At 43.5% G+C, this 22,009-nt stretch overlaps 1 protein-coding gene across 2 annotated transcripts in view; it reads left to right on the forward strand.

The window, feature by feature from the left end:
- LOC110527965 (leucine-rich repeats and immunoglobulin-like domains protein 1) overlaps positions 1 to 1,564 on the forward strand; it is a 48,129-nt gene extending 46,565 nt beyond the window's left edge. The window contains exon 18 of one of the 2 annotated variants that reach the window (XM_036983447.1): positions 311 to 449. Coding sequence is in view for 1 of the 2 variants with exons in the window: in XM_036983446.1 (XP_036839341.1) it covers positions 311 to 525 (215 nt within the window). In the remaining variant the exon portion in view is untranslated. Of the gene's footprint in view, positions 1 to 310 lie in introns of both variants that reach the window. The other variant, XM_036983446.1, reaches the window with a different exon arrangement.
- Positions 1,565 to 22,009: the final 20,445 nt, after the last annotated feature.

Consider the following 22,009-nt stretch of genomic DNA (forward strand, 5'->3'; position numbering starts at 1 on the left):
TCTACTGTAGTTGGTAGGATACCTCCCACCTTAAGTAAAAATGAAAAACAGCCTTGAGTTCCCGTCGCTTCCACACTCACAGAGGAGCAAGATGGGTCTTGTCCTGGGATCCTGTACCTTTTGGCAAGGAACCATCTGGGAGGATTTTGGTGGTTGGAATGTCGATCTACGCTTCATCATGTAAACGTAGCAATATGGATGCATTTCATAACCCATAGCCTGGAGCTCTGTACAGATAGATGTCTTGATAAGTGTATGTGCAATGACTGGCTGACGTGGCGTTCTGTTCTCTCTCTCTGTTCTCTCCCAGGTCCCTCAGTGAACAGGACGGGACACACAACTCTAGTGTGCTCCCCATCCCAGGAGGAGGCCTTCCACAAGCCGGTGAAACTCGCCCCCGTAAGACGCCAAGACACACTGGACACGGATCGTGAGCCAGAGCTCAGACAGACTCTACTGTCCAACGGACACACTCCCAGAGCCTCCCAGAGTGACAGCACCCCCCTCAGGAGCGCCAGCGACTAGCAGGCCCTCCCCACCCTGACACTAATAGACTCACTAGCCCTGAGTGGACTTGTTCTTTGCACTGGGAACTGCTACCTCAAACAGAGAGGCCAAGATCTGATCCCCTCCCCTGTTTGGACTAACAGGGTGGGAGCTGGGAGGGGGGTGGCATCCAGAGGTTTGAAGGCAGAGCTTGTGTGGGTGGCGTCCCATTTGAGCGTATCAGCTGTACATACTTAAAAACCTTCCCCTGGGAGGTGTCAACCAATCCTAGCTCCAAATGTGACTTGCATTTGAAGCATGCAAATGTAGGGAATGTTTTACAGTAATGTGTGAAAGAGAGCGAAAGAGATATATATATACCATTGGACAATTAACTGTACATAAGAGTTTTCATATATATTATATAACTTTTACAAAGAGTATTTGAATTTATTCTGTGCATGACAAAGAACGGAGTGATGGTATTTTTTTCTCTTTTAAAAGCCTCTACTTACCAGCTTCAACTGCGGTGCCTTATTGCATGATCAAAGAAACCACAAACGGGACTCGTAGTATAGCAGAGATTTGTGAGAGCTATCGTACACTCTTTGTCATACCATGGAACACTTTATTGCACTTGAATGTTGTTTGACAAACGCAAATGCTGCCATCATGGCCTTAAACCATAACTCATATTTCCTGGTATTTTATGAAGGAAGCTTTAATTTGTATTTATTTTGGTACGTGATATGGTAACACCTATGACAAGGAAGTGTTTGGGATATTAATCTAGGTTTTTGATGTTTAAGCACTTTTGTACTCATCATAAATGACCTCTGGAAACAGACTCGGTACATGTAACCCAATAGGAACGTAAGAAACCCTAGTCAGGAAATGCGACTCATTTCTGACATAGCCATGGAATGTCAAGTCTCTTCCACCTGTCATGGTACTAACTACAGTGCCTTCAGAAAGTATTCATACCCCTTGACTTATTCCACGTTTTGTTGTTATAACAGCCTGAATTCAAAATGGATTTTCACCCATCTACACACAATTACCCCATGACAAAGTGAAAACATGTTTTTAGAAATGTTTGCAGATTTATGGAAAATGACTTTCAAACTGTAACTCGGCCACTCAGGAACATTCACTGTCTTCTTGGTAAACAACTCCCATGTAAATTTGGCCTTTTGTTTTAAGTTATTGTCCTGCTGATTGGTAAATTAATCTCCCAGTGTTTGGTGGAAATCAGACAGAACCAGGTTTTCCTCTCAAATTTTGCCTGCGCCTAGCTCCATTCCATTTCTTTTTTTATTCTGAAAAACTCCCCAGTCCTTAACAATTAAAAGCATACCCATAACATGATGCAGCCACCACTATGCTTGAAAATATGGAGAGTGGTGCTCAGTAATGTGTTGTATTGAATTTAACATACCAAACATAACACTTTGTATTCAGGATAAAAAGTTAATTGGTTTGCCACATTCCTTGCAGTATTACTGAAAACAGGATGCATGTTTTGGAATATTAAATATTCTTTACAGGGTTCCTTTTCACTCTGTCAGTTAGGTTAGTATTGTGGAGTAAGTACAATGTTGTTGATCCATCCTCAGTCTTCTCCCATCACAGCCATTAAACTCTGTTTTAAAGTCGCCATTGGCCTCCTGGTGAAATCCCAGAGTGGTTTCCTTCCTCTCCATCAACTGAGTTAGGAACGATGCCTGATACGCCATCCCACATGTAATTAATAACTTAACCGTAGGATATTTTTACCAATCTACAAATGGGTGCCCTTCTTTGAGGCATTGGAAAACTTCCCTGGTCTTTGTGGTTCAATCTGTGTTTGAAATTCACTGCTTGACTGAGGGACCTTACAATTATCTTTATGTGTGGATGAGATGAGGTATGTCATTCAAAAAGCATGTTAAACATATGAGTAACTTATGTGACTTGTTAAAAAAATTTTTACTCCTGAACTTATTTAGGCTTGACAAAACAAAGGGGTTGTATACTTATTGACTCAAGACATTTCAACTTTTTATTTTTATGAATTTGTAAAAATGTCTAAAAACATATTTCCACTTTGACATTATGGGGTATTGCATCAGTGACAAAACATCAACATTTAATCCATTTTAAATTCAGGCTGTAACTCAACCAAATGTGAAAAAAGTAAAAGGCTGTGAATACTTACCGAAAGCACTGTACCAACCAGGGCTTAGAACCAAATTTTTGTTCCTTTTTGTTTTGTTCTGAACAGAACCTTTTGTTTCTTATTTTGTTTTTACAACAGGAAATGTAGTTCTGAGGCTGTTTGAACCTCCAAAAATACTGATTTATATCGTTCCTTACTGTTCCCTTTTAAACATGTCATTTATTCTTTTTTATTTATGCCAACATTAAATTACTTCACCAATTAGTGCGGATAGAGCAGCTTGCAATGGAGCGGGTAAGCTATAGTTTTTATTTTTTATTTTTTTACATTCATTGGACAGACGTGTAAGGCGCGAGATGCAAATTTGTTTGTGTAGTGAGAGAGAGCAGAGGAGGCTTGGCTTGAAGCGCTGGGCATCTTGTTTATTACATGCATTTATATGAATTAGGCCCACAAATATTCAACCTACAGAAGAGTGTCTTCTATGGAGGAACTTTGAATGTCTTTGAACTTCAGAGAGTTGTCTTAACGTTGGACCAGGGCTAGCTAGCTAACAAGCTGTGCAGAGCGGCACCAGAATGAAAATAAAAACATGTCTTTCCTATTTGAAGTTAATAAATCCAATGTGAAACATGATAACTATAGTATATTTAACTAACATTGAAAAAGTTAATACATTCTTCTCTAGTTAAAAAATCTCTCCCTAATTTCTGAATCTTGCTTGTAATTTCTGTAGGCTACGGCCTATTCTTCGGAGGGGAGGGGCAGGTAGCCTACGCGCGCGCACACACTGGTAAAGATTTCCAGCTGACAGGCAGACACTGGGATAAGTTTCTGAGTGACAGAATGAGGGATTTGCATAGCTGCTTTGTTGCATTTTTTTTGCCAGAACGTAAAAGAATGTTATTATCCGGTACCCATGCTTTTATAATAACGGTTCTGTTCAGGAACAGTGTAGATCACTTTTGTTCTGATACTGTTCCTTGAAAATGTTGTGTTCTGTTCCCTGAACTAGTTCCAACACCTGCTACCAACACTTCAGTTGCCTTTTGGTTTAGGGAATAGATCCTCCACGGTGCCTCAGCTCCATTTGTTTTCATTATTCTTTATTTGTTCAACTAAAGGTCCAGATCCTTTGAATACACATTTATTATGAATGTGGTCCAATTCCTAGAATCATTTGTTATCCCCCCTTCCATCCCAGTATGTTATCCTATACCATGAACCTGCCACGCTGTAAAAGGGAATGTGGAATTCTTACCAGGAGGGCATTTTGAGACTGTTGTCATACTGTTTGATTGCTATCATGTCTCACTGTTGTGTGTGTGTGCACACAGGGGATGGCCAGTATTTAGCCTTTGTCAGAGCACCACACACAATAATACTGATAATAATAATCATCATTATGATAATGGTACAAAAACCTGTTTTATTATTGACTGGTACAAACTGAACACCTCTAAATTCTATCAACAGCTTACTATTGGTAAACTTGTGAAATGTACCCCTTCCAACCTGAGGAGAAATGCCCCCTGTCTACAGGCCTGGGTAAACTGGGCTGACAAAACCAGATACTGTGAATGTCAGTTTAAACAGAATTACATTTTGTAATGTATGCATATGTTTAGCCATTTTATAGGCTAATTGTTTGTAAGCACTTGTTTTGCTATTTACTTTATCAAAAATGGGTCAAATTGTTTGACTTATGAGAATATTCTTCAGAGAGCAGGAATTCTAGATGGTCAGTCATAAGTTGTCAGTAGAGTGTCGGCCCATTATGTCAACGCCTGAATGGATGCAGGGGTGATGTGCAGTAATTTATTGAAATAAACTGTCTGAAACCATTGTACCAATGTCAAAGCTTAAACATTGAAGTGTCTAATAAAATCACATTTTTGCTATTATATAAATGTGTAGTATGTTTTTCCTTGTCTTTGTGGTTCAATAATGTGGTCTCAAATGGGCTAGGCAAAGCAAACGCATTGGTTTAGACTACTTTGTCAAAAGCATAGAGAACTCATTCGTGTCTTCTGCCTCAATGTAAATATACAACAAAAAAAAGAGTCTTTCAAAGATAATTCGTAAAAATCCAATTAACTTCACAGATCTTCATTGTACAGGGTTTAAACACTGTTTCACATGCCTGTTCAATGAACCATAAACAATTAATGAATATGCACCTGCGAAACAGTCGTTAAGGCACTAACAGCTTACAGACGGTAGGCAATTAAGGTCACAGTTATGAAAACCTAGGACACTAAAGAGGCCTTTCTACTGACTCAAACACAAAAAGAAAGATGCCCAGGGTCCATGCTCATCTGTGTGAAAGTGCCTTAGGCATGCTGCAAGGAGGCATGAGGACTGCAGATGTGGCCAGGGCAATAAATTGCAATGTCCGTACTGTGAGACTCCTAAGACCGTACTACAGGGAGACAGGACGGACAGCTGACCGTCCTCGCAGTGGCAGACCACGTGTAACAATACCTCCACAGGATCTGTACATCTGAACGTCACACCTGCGTGACAGGTCCAGGATGGCAACAACAACTTCCCAAGTTACACCAGGAATGCACAATCCCTCCATCAGTGCTCAGACTGTCCGCAATAGGCTGAGAGAGGCTGGACTGAGGACTTGTAGGTCTGTTGTAAAGGCAGGTCCTCACCAGACATCACCGGCAACAACGTCGCCTATGGGCACAAACCCACCGTCACTGGACCAGACAGGACTGGCAAAAAGTGCTCTTCACGGTTTTGTGGGTGATGGTCAGATTCGCGTTTATCGTCGAAGGAATGAGCATTACACCGAGGCCTGTACTCTGGAGCGGGATCGATTTGGAGGTGGAGGGTCCATCGTGGTCTGGGGCGAAGTGCACTGCATCATATGACTGAGCTTGTTGTCATTGCAGGCAATCTCAACACTGTGCACTACAGGGAAGACATCCTCCTCCCTCATGTGGTACCCTTCTTGCAGGCTCACCCTGACATGACCCTCCAGCATGACAATGCCACAAGCCATACTGCTCGTTCTGTGCGTGATTTCCTTCAAGACAGCAATGTCAGTGTTCTACCATGGCCAGCAAAGAGCCTGGATCTCAATCCCATTGAGCACGTCTGGGACCTGTTGGATCGGAGGGTGGGGGCTAGGGCCATCCCCCCCAGAAATGTCTGGGAACTTGCAGGTGCCTTGGTGGAAGAGTGGGGTAACATCTCACAGCAAGAACTGGCAAATCTGGTGCAGTCCATGAGGAGGGGATGCACTGCGGTACTTAATGCAGATGATGGCCACACCAGATACTGACTGTTACTTTTGATTTTGACCCCCCTTTGTTCAGGGACACATTATTCAATTTCTGTTAGTCACATGTCTGTGGAACTTTTCAGTTTATGTCTCAGTTGTTGAATCTTCTTATGTTCATACAAATATTTACACATGTTAAGTTTGCTGAAAATCAACACAGTTGACAGTGAGAGGGTGTTTCTTTTTGGCTGAGTTTACATAGGAGGTCCATCTTGAAAGTCAAGTGTGAGTGGCTGGACAGAATGTGCATTCCAGATGGACGTCCGTCAGTTGTTGACTGACAGCCTCCAGGACAGGAGTTGGTCCTCTGGTGCACCAATCAAATGCATGGTATTGTTCCCCAACAGCTTAGTGACAGGCTGTGTGACAAACATTCCCACCCGTGTAACATTCATCTCCCTCTTGCCCTCCCAGGCTTTAATGGTCTTTACCTTCCCTCCAACAAACATCTGAAGGACACAATCGAGATAAATAGTAATGGTGTCTTTTTGTGGACAAAGCCTATACATTTTGGGATACGCCCAAAATTAGGTCTGTAGGAGATCTTATATGTTTTGTCCTATGAGGAACTCTTCATCAGCTAATATCACTTTTCATGAAATTTTAAGCACTTATGTAAATTAAAAAAGCATTTAAAGACTTCCTATTTCATGAAGTGTTAACTGACTGATAAGACCGCCTATAGGGAGGAGGCCTGGCAGTGTGGAACCAGGACAATAACCTCTTCCTCAATGTGAGCAAGACAAAGGAAATGATCGTGACTACAGGAAAATGAGGGCATCGACAGGGCTGTAGTGGAGCGGGCCGAGAGCTTGAAGTTTCTTGGTGTCCACATCACTAAGGACCTATCATGGTCCAAACACACCAAGACAGTTGTGAAGAGGGCAAGACAACGCCTATTAAGAGGCTGAAAAGATTTGTCATGGGTCCTCAGATCCTCAAAAAGTTCTACAGCTGCACCATCGAGAGCATCATGACTGGTTGCATCACCGCTTGGTATGGCAACTGCTCGGCATCCGACCGCCATTCGCTACAGAGGGTAGTGTGCACGGCCCAGTACATCACTGGGGCCGAGCCATCCATGAACTCTATACCAGGCGGTGTCAGAGGAATGCTCTAAAAATGGTCAAAGAATCCAGCCACCCAAGTCATAGACTGTTCTCTCTGCTATCACATGGCAAGTGGTACTGGAGCACCAAGTCTGGGACTAAAAGACTCCTTAACAGTTTCTACCCTCAAGACTTAAGACTGCTGAACTGTTCATCAAATGGCCACCTGGACTATTTACATTGACCCCCTTATTTTATTCTTATTTTTTTCACTCTTGTTCAGGCTCGATGTTCACTCAATGGATTCTAACCACACACTCACACATAATACACTGATGTTCCAACACACACACACACACACACACACACACACATAATACACTGACGTGTTATTAAAATAACATGTTATCGTTATTTTATTGTGTTACTATTTTTCCTGTAGTTTAACACATTTTTCTTATATTCTTTTTTAAAACTCTGCATTGTTGGTTAAGGCCTTGTAAGTATGCATTTCACAGTAAGGGCTACTATACCTGTTATATTCAGCGCATGTGACAAAAAAAACATTTGATTTGATATCTCATAGAACAAAACGGATACGATTTTCGGACATTATTCCAAAACCCTATTCTTTGCCCAATCATTTTCCCCATAGGGATGGCGGAACGAACCAGAGTTGACTCATTTCCAGGTTTTACGACTACAGGCTGGTGACCTCTATTGGGGTTTATTCACAAAACATGGCCCCGTTGTAAATGTACCACCTGTTTTTGGGAAAACTATTTTATTTTTATGCTTGCTCCATACTCTGGTTGTTCATCAACACAATAGAGAGTTAAAGGTGGATATCTATTCAGGATGTCATTGAGTATTGACCAGTTTTTAATACTGGGTAAAGCAGGTGGTGTATTTAATTGTGGTATATACCTTTAATACAGCCCATTCGATGAGAGCTAGCTAAAAGTCCATTATTGTCGTTTGTCCATCCATCTGCATTCATGTGATGGCAGTTGTGGTGACACAAATCCTCTAGTAAATTAGTGTATAATCCACCAGAATCACAGGCCCTTAGGCCTCGGGTCCCATCTAGCACCGATGACCCACAGCCTGCAGGCACCCTTGGTGTGGTTGAAAGAAACTTGAAGCATCCGGTTTTCAGTGGAAAAGCAGAGAAGAGGCGATGCCTGAAAATTGGATGCTTCCGGTTTCCGCGACCCCGCTCAGGCAATTAATTTATACCTCCTAATTTAGCTTGCAAGTGGATGAGCCCTTGATGCTTCTCTAATAGGCTATTTCTGGGGTGAATGGCTCCCTGGTGGCTTTTCACCGTATCGCCATACTGAATAACAGAGAGGACCTTGGATGGTGAGGTCGCCATTATTCTACCATTTAAAAACATGATTTCTATATACATTTCCACACTACGAGGTTGGAATAATACTGTGAAATTGTTTGAAAAGACCACCTACAATTTCAGCCTGTAGTGGTCGGATGAAGTTTTGGACTGCCTGGTGTTGTCACCAGGCGGTAAATTAGTTAATAGACTTCTCGGGCTAATAACAGCTAGTTTTCCGTTTTTCCCTCCCACCCAGACCACTCCCAGACAGTCCTAGATAAATTCTTGCTTGAGAAATTGCTCTTTGCTACAAAGCTAATTTTGTTTCTTTTTGACCATTTTAATTGAAAACAATCACAGTAAGGTACTTAATATTGAGAGAAATTATTTGATATTGAGATAAAAATGGCTGCATTTTACCTTTAATTACCCAGCTTTAGACAATAAACTTCACCATTGGGAGAACTGGAGAAAGAGGTCACAAGGAACAAAAATAATCACAATAAAGTTCGTAGTATAAAAAGATGGCTTTTAGTACCATTTCCACTCACACGTGGTCATACAGTGTAGCTACTCTGGCTCGGAGGTGTACGTTTCTTTTGAAAGCGATCCGTGTTGTTAAATAACTGGAATTCAGGCAGTTAAACTCAATCTGCAGTGCACTGATGAGCAGGAATGCAGACCTCGGGGTAATGCGATCAGGGATGACTCGCCACAGGCACCAGGTGTTCCTCCTCGGGTCCCGGGCCTGCAAGACGAGGGCCGGTTCAGGCTGGGACAACACAGCACAGGGCCCTCCAGGGACAACCCTCTACTCTCCCATCTGCCCTCCTCTCTTCTCTCCCCAGGCCAAAGACAGGGCCTTTATATCAGAGTGAGTCGGACCTTCTCATAGGCTCACAGGAAGATACATCCTCCCAGATTGATGGACGTGACTCGAGGTATACTGCCAGAAAACAGACTGAAAAGACAGACAGTTGCATCAGGTATTATGCACAGAGTAACATGCTATTTTCTTTTTCTTGCTCCATGTTTCTCTTCTAACCTGTATGTTCTGAGAGAGACTATTTTAGGGAGCAGGGGCCCACTAAGATGATCTAGAATCAGTTTTATGGAACAGAGAGGCAGTTGTAGAAGGTAGGAAACAGAAAGGATGTTTTGGAGTCGGTTTTGGAAGCTAGGGGACTGGAGAGGCTGTTTTACAGTCAGTTTTAGAAAGCTAGGGGACTCTCCAGGCTGTTGATGTTGTGGGGGTCAGGGGATGTGACAGGCCTTGAGAGAGACAGTCCATGAGAGTGCGCCAGTCTCTCAAGGCCCTTTTCCACACAGCTGTTTTGTGGATTACTGCTGAACCCCTGCTGGAGCTCTCTCTCTCTGCATGACTGATAGCCAGTTGACATCCACACACGTCCCTCTACTGACCATCCTTATGGCCGTCCAGCAACAGCCCCCTCAACTGGCTCAGCTCACACACCCCGGATCAGCGCAGCCATTCCTCTATCTCCTTTTCTCCCTCTTTCTCTCTCCCCCCACTCTCTTGTACACACACACACCAGCATCTACTCTCTCTCTCCACTTCTCCCTCTCTCCCTACTGACTGGACATATATTGGGTCCTGTCAATTGGACTGTTTTGTTGTTTACTGAGGAACCCCACCTTGACAATATACCCCCCACACTCCCATGTCTGTCTGTCTGTCTTGTCTGTCTTGTCTGTCTGTCTGTCTGTCTGTCTGTCTGTCTGTCTGTCTGTCAGATGGCTGACGTTTTCTGTGCTCCCAACCGATTGTGTTTTTATGTAAATTTTTTTGCGTTTGTAACTTATTTAAAAAAAACGTATTTTGTACATAATGTTGCTGCTTCCGTCTCTTATGACCAAAAATAACTTCTGAACATCAGAACAGCGAATACTTACCACAAACTGGCAGAAGCTTTTTTTAATTTAACGAGTCCGACGAGCCCAATGTGAACGACGTACTGCTTTCCCGGGAACAGGCCCAAATACCTGTCATTTGCGTGAAGAGACGACAGAGGAAAAGAGGACGGAGGTCGGGCTGCATTCTGAGAAATCATAGGCGATCTAATAAACCCCCCTGCCTTCCGTTCTTCCAGCTAACGTGCAATCATTGGAAAATAAAATTGACGACCTACTATGAAGATGAAATTACCAACGGGACATTAAAAACTGTAATATTCTTATGCTTCACGGATTCGTGGCTGAACGATGACATTATCAGCATACAGCTGGCTGGTTATACGCTGCATCGGCAGGATAGAACAGCGACGTTTGGTAAGACAAAGGCTGGCGGACTGCATGTATGTAAACAACAGCTGGTCCACGATATCTAAGGAATTCTCAAGGTTTTGCAACCTAAGGTAGAGTATCTCATGATAAGCTGTAGACCACATTAACTACCTAAAGAGTTTATCTGTATTTTATGTATCTGTCTACATGCCACCACAGACCGATGCAGATACTAAGACCGCACTCAATGAGCTGTATTCCACCATTAGCAAACAGGAAACGCTCATCCAGAGGTGGCGCTTTGTTTTACCAAATTTCGATCAGCATGTTAAATGTGCAACCAGAGGGGGAAAAAACTCTAGACCACCTTTATTCCACACACAGTGATGTGTACAAAGCTCTCCACTTGGCAAATCTGACCATCATGTTATCCTCCTGATTCCTGATTAAAAGCAAAAATTAAAGTAGGAAGCAATACAAAAGTGGTCAGATGAAGCAGATGCTAAGCTACAGGACTGTTTTGCTAGCACAGACTGGAATATGTTCCCGGATTCTTCCTATGGCACTGAGGAGTACACCACATCAGTCATTGGCTTCATCAATAAGTGCATTGATGACGTCGTCCCCACCAGAAGTCATGTATTACAGGCAACATCCGCACTGAGCTGAAGGCTAGAGCTGCCGCTTTCAAGGAGCGGGACTCTAACCCGGATGTTAATAAGAAATCCCGCTATGCCCTCTGACGAACCATCAAGCAGGCAAAGAGTCAATAAAGGACTAAGATCTAATCGTACTACACCGGCTCCAACACTAGTCGGATGTGGCAGGGCTTGCATACCATTACAGACTACAAAGGGAAGCACAGCCGAGAGCTGTCCAGTGACACAAGCCTACCAGTAGCACTCAGATCTGTAGACATGAAGTGCTTTGAAAGGCTGGTCATGGCTCACATCCACATCATTATCCCAGAAATCCTAGACCCACACCAATTTGCATACCGCCCTAATAGATCCACAGATGATGCAATCTCTATTACACACCACACAGCCCTTTCCCACGTGAACAAAAATAACACCTATGTGAGAATGCTATTCATTGACTACAGCTCAGCGTTCAACACCATAGTGCCCTCAAAGCTCATCAATAATCTAAGGACCCTGGGACTAAACACCTCCCTCTGAAACTGGATCTGGGACTTCCTGATGGGCCACCCCCAGCTGGTAAGGGTAGGTAACAAGACATCCACCACGCTGATCCTCAACACGGGCACCCTCAGGGGTGCTTTCTCAGTCTCCAACACCATCATTAAGTTTGCAGATGAAACAACAGTGGTAGGCCTGATCACTGACAACGATGAGACAGCGTATAGGGAGGAGGTCAGAGACCTGGTCATGTGGTGCCAGGACAACAACCTCTCCCTCAAAGTGAGCAAGACAAAGGAGATGATTGTGGACTACAGGAAACGGAGGACCGAACACGCCCCCATTCTTATTGACGGGCTGTAGTGGAACAGGTTGAGAGCTTCAAGGACCTTGGTGTCCACATCACCAACAAACTAACATGGTCCAAGCATACCAAGACAGTCGTGAAGAGGGCACGACAAAACCTATTCCCCCTCAGGAGACTGAGAAGATTTAGCGTGGGTCCTCAGATCCTCAAAAGGTTCTACAGCTGCCCTGTCGAGAGCATCCTGACTGGTTGCATCACTGCCTGGTATGGAAACTGCTCGGTCTCCGACCACAAGCCACTACAGAGGGTAGTGCGTACGGCCCAGTACATCACTTGGGCCAAGATTCCTGCTATCCAGGACCTCTATACCAGGTGGTGTCAGAGGAAGGCCCTAACATTGTCAAAGACTTCAGCTACTCTAGTCATAGACTGTTCTCTCTGCCACAGCATGGTAAGCGGTACCAGTGCGCCATGTCTAGGTCCAATAGGCTTCTAAACAGCTTCTACCCCCCAAGCCATAAGACTCCTGAACATCTAATCAAATGGCTACCCAGACTATTTGCATTGCCCCCCCACCTGTTCTATTTGGCGCATGTGACTTAAACATTTTTTATTTGATTGGTCTCTGTCTGGCTGTCTGTCTTGGCTCTGCTCTGACCACTAGCAGCTCTAACTGCTCGGAGTGCCCTGGCTGCTCCAGGACTGGCCTACGTAACACACCAGGCCCCAGAGACCTGCGACACCTGTGGGGGCTGGGGGGATGGTGGGCTGGGGGGAGGTTTTATGGCCCTCCATTTAGAAAACGGGGTCACAAATGGTCTAACCACTAACACATCAGTTTTGTCAACTGCAAATCTGTACAAGGTGCCAAGCATGTCAGGGATCATTCAACTATCTCAGCCATTCACGGAACTCCATGTTTAAGAATGCTCCAAGTTGGATTGGATGTTTTGGAGAGACTGTGTCGTGTGTGTGTGTGTGTGTGTGTGTGTGTGTGTGTGTGTGTGTGTGTGTGTGTGTGTGTGTGTGTGTGTGTGTGTGTGTGTGTGTGTGTGTGTGTGTGTGTGTGTGCGTGTGTGGTGTGTGTGTGTGTGGTGTGTGTGTTGTGTGTGTGTGTGTGTGTGTGTGTGTGCGTGTGTGGTGTGTGTGTGTGTGGTGTGTGTGTTGTGTGTGTGTGTGTGTGTGTGTGTGTGTGTGTGTGGTGTGTGTGTGTGTGTGTGTGTGTGTGTGTGTGTGTGTGTGTCTGTGTGTCTGTGTGTGTGTGTGTGTGTGTGTGTGTGCGTAAATTCTTAAGCTCGAACAACTGAGGAAGGGGGCATTTCTCAAAGCGTGTCATCCTGCCCTTCAGTTATCACCTTTGACTGAAACAGAAGTCAGCACCCGCTGTGTGTGAATCTCAACCTTTTCCATCACACACGTTACTCACACACGTTACATATCAAAATATTGTACTCTTAAAAATGTGAATGTGGTAGGCTGACAGTTTTGTTCCTAGAACAAACCAAGAAAAACAATAGTCAAAAATAATGTCACATTTTCAGTATCTGTCTGTATGTAAGCACAGGTTCAGAACAGTTCTTCAGCGTTCTAAGATGATAAATTATCCAGACCACCTCCATATGTTCTGGCTCACTCAGGTAGAACAGTTTGTCACATCCTGTCTGGGAGAAGCCCCACCTGTGGAACAGAATGGCTGAACTTCTTCCATCTTCCCCTGGGGCTCTCTGACTCATTGTGACATCAGCGGCCCACCAGCCACACAGATCAGTCATGCACTGATCACTGGCCAATAACCTCTCATTCTCCTGACCGCGCAGGCTAAAATTACCCTGAGGCCTCAGCAGGAGAGAGAAAGCTGATGATCAGCAGGAAGGCTTTGGTGTTAATCATGCTGAGAACCAGTGGTCTTAGATAAACCTCATCTCTTTTTGATCAGGAACATTGATCTAAGAGACACACTTTTCTTCTCATTAATTATCTGCTCAAAGGAGGTGCATTCATTTCACCTTCATCTGCACTAATGTGAAATAAATGGACAGTAGGCATTCACTAAACACATTTCACTAGACCTATGTGACAATAAAACATATATTTATTAGAGCTTTCACCTTCTATGAGGTGACTATGGTGGAATCAAGGAGAACAGAAGGGTAGGCTATACTACAAAGCAGGATCAGTGAGTTAGCCAGCTAACTTAAATAAACAACCAGAAATGACTATGGATTTTCTGGTTTATTAAAGTGAAAGTGTGAGATTTTGATAATTAAGGCCTTTGTCTACTTACCAAGAGTCAGATGAACTCATGGATACTATTTGAAGGTTGTTGAAGGTGGTTTCGTGAGACAATGCTAACAAACATTAGTGCTAGTTAGCAAGCAACTTCCTTGAAACTACACTCAGAGACGTACAAATGCTATCTATGAGTTCAGCTGACTCTGGGTAAGTATAAAAAATTGCTTAATTCTTTAGAGTCTAAGATGTTGGGGTTGCTAAGATAACATATGGAATTGTTTTAAGGTGGTCATAATATGGATCATTTAGCTATTTTAATTTTTTGAATTGTAGGACCTTTTAGGTATAAAAAAAGTATTTAAAAATGATTTGATAAAATATATAATACTTAAGCCCATAACACATTCATAAATGGCAAAAAGGACAGTCCAAAAAGAAATCATAAGAAACAAGGTTTGAAGTGTCTGTCCTAAATCTAGGAGATATATATATATATAAATATATACAGTGCCTTGTGAAAGTATTCGGCCCCCTTGAACTTTGCGACCTTTTGCCACATTTCAGGCTTCAAACATAAAGATATAAAACTGTATTTTTTTGTGAAGAATCAACAACAAGTGGGACACAATCATGAAGTGGAACGACATTTATTGGATATTTCAAACTTTTTAACAAATCAAAAACTGAAAAATTGGGCGTGCAAAATTATTCAGCCCCTTTACTTTCAGTGCAGCAAACTCTCTCCAGAAGTTCAGTGAGGATCTCTGAATGATCCAATGTTGACCTAAATGACTAATGATGATAAATACAATCCACCTGTGTGTAATCAAGTCTCCGTATAAATGCACCTGCACTGTGATAGTCTCAGAGGTCCGTTAAAAGCGCAGAGAGCGATGAATATGAAGCGATTGCCAGCCAACGAGAGCATACAGGTCAAAGTGGTGGGTAGTATATGGGGCTTTGGTGACAAACCGGATGGTATACTACATTTAATTTGCTGAGGAGAGTGTTGGAGGCTATTTTGTAAATGACATCACCAAAGTCAAGGATTGGTGGGATAGTCAGAGTATTGGGGGTATGTTTAGCAGCATGAGTGAAGGAGGCTTTGTTGCGAAATAGGTAGCCAATTCTAGATTTAATTTTGGATTGGAGATGCTTAATGTGAGCCTGGAAGGATAGTTTACCTTCTAACCAGACACCTAGGTATTTGTAGTTGTAGTAGTTATGTCTTTGTTTTAGTATGGTCAGGGTGTGAGTTGGGTGGGTTGTCTATGTTAGTTTTTCTATGATTTGCTATTCCTGTGTTTGGCCTGGTATGGTTCTCAATCAGAGGCAGCTGTCAATCGTTGTCCCTGATTGAGAACCATATTTAGGTAGCCTGTTTCCTATTGTGTTTCGTGGGTGATTGTTTTCTGTTTTCTGTTTTGTGTCTACACCAGACAGGACTGTTTCGTTTCGTTCATTCTTCGTTGTTATTTTGTTTAGTGTTGTCATTATGGACACTTACCACGCTGCAAATTGGTCCGACCTCTCTTACTCCTCATCAGAGGAAGACGACGAACGTTACAGTTGTCAACATATTCTAAGTCAGAACCGTCCAGAGTAGTGATACAAGTTATGCACGTTTTACTAGCATTTTAGAGCAGTTGGAGGCCACGGAAAGATTGTTGTATGGCATTGAAGCTCGTCTGGAGGTTTGTTAACACAGTGTCCAAAGAAGGGCCAGAGGTATACAGCATGGTGTCGTCAGGGTAGAGGTGGATCAGAGAATCACCTGCAGCAAGAGCGACATCATTGATATATACAGAGAAAAGAGTTGGCCCGAGAATTGAACCCTGTGGCACCCCCATAGAGACTGCCAGAGGTCTGGACAACAGGCCCTCCGATTTGACACACTGAAGTCTATCTGAGAAGTAGTTGGTGAACCAGGCGAGGCAGTCATTTGAGACACCAAGGCTGTTGAGTCTGCCGATAAGAATGCTGTGATTGACAGAGTCGAAAGCCTTGGCCAGATCAATGAAGACGGCTGCACAGTACTGTCTTTTATCAATGGTGCTTATGATATCGTTTAGAACCTTGAGTGTGGCTGAGGTGCACCCGTGACCAGCTCAGAAACCAGATTGCATAGCGGAGAAGGTACGGTGGGATTCGAAATGGTCGGTGATCTGTTTGTTAACTTGGATTTCGAAGACTTTAGAAAGGCAGGGCAGGATGGATATAGGTCTATAACAGTTTGGGACTAGTGTGTCTTCCCCTTTGAAAAGGGCGGCAGCTTACGAAAGAGAGGTTGACCAGGCTAGTAATTGGGGTTGCAACATTTGGGGCAGACAATTTTAGAAAGAGAGGGTCCAGATTGTCTAGTTGTCTAACCCAGCTGATTTGTAGAGGTCCAGATTTTGCAGTTCTTTCAGCTATCTGGATTTGGGTGAAGGAGAAGCGGGGGGGGGGGGGGGGGTCGGGCATGTTGGCCGGGTTAGGGATAGCCAGGTGGAAAGCATGGCCAGTCATAGAAAAATGCTTATTGAAATTCTCGATTAGCGTGAATTTATCGGTGATGACAGTGTTTCCTAGCCTCAGTGCAGTGGGCAGCTGGGAGGAGATGCTCTTATTTTCCATTGACTTTACAGTGTCCCAAAACTTTTTAGAATTTGTGCTACAGGATGCACATTTCTGTTTGAAAAAGCTAGCCTTTGCTTTCCTAACTAACTGACTTGCGGAGGCTATTCGATACTAATGCAGCACGCAACAGGATGTTTTGTGCTGGTCAAGGGCAGTCAAGTCTGGAGAACCAAGGGCTATATCTGTTATTAGTTCTAACTTCTTTGAATGGATGACCAAAAAGCTCAAATTTAGTCTCGTCTGACCAGAGTACCTTCTTCCATATGTCTGGGGAATCTCCCACATGCATTTCTGCAAACACCAAATGTGTTTACTTATTTCTTCTTTCAGCAATGGCTTTTTTCTGGCCACTCTTCCATAAAGCCCAGCTCTGTGGAGTGTACAGCTTAAAATGGTCCCATGGACAGATACTCCAATCTCCGCTGTGGAGCTTTGCAGCTCCTTCATGGTAATCTTTGGTCTCATGGTTGCCTCTCTGACTAACGCCCTCCTTGCCTGGTCCGTGAGTTTTGATGGCGGCCCTCTCTTGTCAGGTTTGTTGTGGTGCCGTATTCTTTAAATGTTTTATTAATGGATTTAATGGTGCTCTGTGGGATGTTCAAAGCTAAGGATATTTTTTTATTACCCAACCCTGATCTGTACTTCTCCACAACTTTGTCCCTGACCTGTTTGGAGAGCTCCTTGGTCTTCATAGTGTCGCTTGCTTGGTGGTGCCCCTTGCTTGGTGATGTTGCAGACTCTAGGGCCTTTCAGAACAGGACTTTATTAACTAATTATGTGAATTCTGAAGGTAATTGGTTGCACCAGATCTTATTTAGGGGCTTCATAGCAAAGGGGGTGAATACATATACACACACCACTTTTCTGTTTTTGAATTTTTTGAAACAATACATTTCTTAAATTTCAATTCACCAATTTGGACTATTTTGTGTATGTCCATTACATGAAATCCAAATAAAAAAATCTATTTAAATTACAGGTTGTAATGCAACAAAATAGGAAAAATGCCTAGGGGGATGAATACTTTTGCAAGGCACTGTATTTAACCCAATTTTTGGGGTAGGCACAAAACTAACGTCATACTTCAACAAAAAAACGGTACCGGATACCTTCAGACGAGTCCCATGACAGAAAAACATGAGTGTTCCCTTTGCTTGGTAAAGCTCCACCTTATCTCAGATCAATGGTCACCATAACAACACCCACCCGTAGCACGCGCTCTAGCAGGTATATCTCACTGGTCATCCCCAAAACCAACTCCTCCTTGGGCCGCCTTTTCTTCCAGTTCTCTGCTGCCAATGACTGGAACGAATTGCAAAAATCGCTGAAGTTGGAGACTTATATCTCCCTCACTAACTTTAAGCATCAGCTGAGCAGCTTACCGATCGCTGCAGCTGTACACAGCCCATCTGTAAATAGCCCATCCAATCTACCTACCTCATCCCCATCGTTTTAATGTACTTTTTTGCTCTTTTGCACACCTGTATTTCTACTTGCACATCATCTGCACATCTATCACTCCAGTGTTAATTTGCTAAATTGTAATTACTTCGCTACTATGGCCTATTTATTGCCTTACCTCCTCACGCCATTTTCACACACTGTATATAGACTTTTTCTGTTGTATTATTGACTGTATGTTTGTTTATTCCATGTGTAACTCTGTGTTGTTGTATGTGTCGCACTGCTTTGCTTTATCTTGGCCAGGTCACAGTTGTAAATGAGAACTTGTTCTCAACTAGCCTACTTGGTTAAATAAAGGGGAAATAAAATAAAATAAAAATTGGGCATGATTTTGAAAGAAACACACCTGCCTACATAAGGTCCCACAGTTGACAGTGCAAATCAGAGCAGAAACCATACAATGAAGTCCAAGGAAGTGTTCCTAGAACTCTGAGATATAATTGTGATGAGGCATATATCGGGGGAAAGGGTATAAAACAGTGTTGAACGTTTCCAAGAGCACAGTGGTCTCCGTCATTTGGAAATAAAAAAATGATGGAACTACTCAGACTCTGCCTAGAGCTGGCTGTCCGACCAAACTGTACAACCGGGAAAGAAGGACACATTGACTTCTCTGACCGAATTACAGAGTTCCTTCACTCAGATGGAAGAACCTGCCAGAAGGACAGCAGTCTCTACAGCACTTCACCATTCTGGGCTTTATGGGAGAGTAGCCTGACGGAAGCGATTCCTGAGAAATAGGCAGATGACAGCATGCCTGGAGGGACATGAAACATTTGAGAGCATAAGGCAAAATATTATGTGAGACAAAATGTTTACTCTTTGGCCTGAATGCAAAGCACTATGTCTAGAGAAAACCAGGCACAGCTCATCACCCATCTAACACCATCTCTACCGTGAAGCATGATGGTGGCACTATCATGCTATGGGATGCTTTTCAGTGGAAGGGACTGGGAGACTGGTAAAAATAGATGGAACAACGAATGGAGCCAAATACAGGCAAATCCTTGATGAGAACCTGCTTCAGAGTGCAAACGACCTTAGACTGGGGTTTACATTCCAACAGGACAATGACCCAAAGCATACAGCCAAAGCAACACTGGAATGGCTTCAGAACAGGAATGTGAAAGTCCTTGAGTGGTCCAGCCAAAGCCCAGACTTGAATCCCTCATCGGTGTGAATTTTCATGTACTGTAAATGAGATATTTCTGTATTTCATTTTCAATATATTTGCTAAAATATCAAAAACCATGTTGCTTTCACATTGTCATGATGGTATTGTGTGTAGATGGGTCAGATAAATGATATTTAATCCATTTTGAATTCAGGCTGTAACAACAAAATGTGGAATAAGTCAAGTGGTATGAATAGTTTCTGAAGGCTCTGTAGGTCATGAGAAGAGGAGTGGACTTGGTGAACTCAGGTTGCCATTCTTTTGTCTGTGTTTCGGCTTCATTCTGGTTGTGGTGGGGAGGTCCTGGCTGTTGTTGTGTTTTGGTTAGTGTGGTGAGGTTTGTAACATTGGTCTAACCCAGTTGTAAGGTACACAGGCAGGGCTCGACAGGGCTCTGGGGCACTGCAGACAGATGGAAGCACTTTATGGCTTCACTAGACTGCAATTGGGCCTATTACCATAATTATAGCTTTAAAGCCTCAGCAATTTGTAGCAGGCATGCTCCGGCGAAACTGCCAAGGCTTTTGCCCTATGGAATCACGGCCCTGCATTTCCCCCCTTCGGTTTTCCCAAAGAGACTGTGTATATCACTATCAGGGTAATGGATTTGTGGAATTCCTTCATGTTGTACGGATTATTGTGCTTGCTCCCTCAGCTGTACAGAAAACCTCCCACTGCAGATGGCTTATGAGTAAATTAAGATAATCAGTTGGAGGAGAAGGGAAGGAAAAAATACCAGAAAAAGATAAACAAAATATCAAAGAGGGGAAACATCAAAGAATAGTCTTTGAATTAGGGGTGGGTTGCCATGGCAGCTGGAAGGCTTAGGGTAGAGACTTTCCTACAGGGCATCCTTCTTGACTACTGGAAATCTGCTCTAGAGAAATATGGCGGCTTCATGAGCATCAGAAGAGCCATGCAGTGAGCCCACCCCATCCCTGATCTTCTCTCTCCCCAGCCGTGTGTGTTTAAGGAACCACCCTTGGGTTATTAAAAAGCCAGTTAATGTTGAATCAGAACCTCTTAACAACATAATTGCACTCTGATTAGATTCCATTACTACAGCCTATTAAAAATATATATTTGATAGTGCCTGAGAGAGGAGGGGAGAGAGAGAAGGAGAGAGAGGGAGAGAGTGTGTTTATGGCCCTGTCCCAAACCAAATCTGCTATTAACATCAAGGCCTGTAGATCTTAACTAAATGATGGCTGCTCATATACAAACTGGCCTATTATTCACAGGGCTGTTTGGTTTAGGGCTGGCAGCCCAGCACTCCCTCCTGACCTGGCCTTTTCTTTAGGAGAAGTCATAAACACATCACACATTCAGCTCCACACAAACCTTACCGTTGGCCCCACTAATGTCTTAATCAATAAGACTATTCAGACAAGTTATGTTTCTCGGAAAGCTCTTATTTCTCCTTTTTCAGGTTTCTTCTCTGGATTTATGTCCCCTCGCTAGTGTTCCTACCATCAGGCAAACCTGATTATGCAAGGAACGGTAGGACTTTAAATCAGATAATGCAAAGTCAGACATTTTTAACAGGCTAAGATAAATGGTTTATGAAATGAAAAACACATTTGTCATTCAGCAATAGAGACCCTTTTTGAAATGTGTGCATAGGAACAGAAGGCTCCACCAGCCGAGCTCTCAGGTTCCCCCAGAACGGCAGCGTGTGATGGGCCATACTCAACCTGTCAAGCCCCTACTCTTCCACACATCTAGCATCACCAGTGGAATGTTTCTACTCGCTACACTAGTCCCAGCCTGAGAGAGAGAGAACAGAGAAGGAGAGAGAGAGAGAAAGTGAGAGAGAGAATGAACAAATAGAGGTGTAATGATGGATGGATGGATATTCTTCTCCACTTTGTGCCACTTGGACAGACACCCTGTGTAGTTTCTCTCTTCCGCCTTCCCTTGTCTCTCTCGTCCCATCTTTACCTTCACTGACATCTGTGGCAGCACAGGTGACACCCATAACCAACCACCACCCCCCACCCACACCCCACCTGTTGCAGTTTTATGCCAGAGGTCTTGATTGGATTGGATTGGGTTGGGTGAGGAGTTGGGTGAAGAGTGGAGAGAGGCTGAGAAGTGGTTTTAACCGTGAGGAAGGGAAGGACTAGCGAGAGCAAAGAGGATGGAGGGAGTAAAGACAGGAGAGGAGTGTGTGTGTGATGTGTGTGTGTGATATGCCCAGCAGTAATAGTTTTGCCCCTAATTATTTGTGAAATCACAGGGGAATCCTGTGGATTCCTACATCTGATTTGTCTCATTCTCCCCTGTTTCTATTGGAGGGCCTGAGAAGAAACCCCTCTCTCCTTTACTTGTCCCACAAGTCTTCCTTTCCCTCGGCCACAGACAGCCCACTCAGAACAGGCCTTAGCTCTTATTCCCTCTGTCCTTTCCTCTGACTCACGTCCCCTCATTACATTTGTTACTAGGTGTATTTGCTGCATCTAGGGACCTGCTGTACACTCTTAGACAAAAGGGTTCTTCG

This window comes from Oncorhynchus mykiss, chromosome 7 (assembly GCF_013265735.2).
Source record: "Oncorhynchus mykiss isolate Arlee chromosome 7, USDA_OmykA_1.1, whole genome shotgun sequence".
Lineage (NCBI taxonomy): Eukaryota > Metazoa > Chordata > Actinopteri > Salmoniformes > Salmonidae > Oncorhynchus > Oncorhynchus mykiss.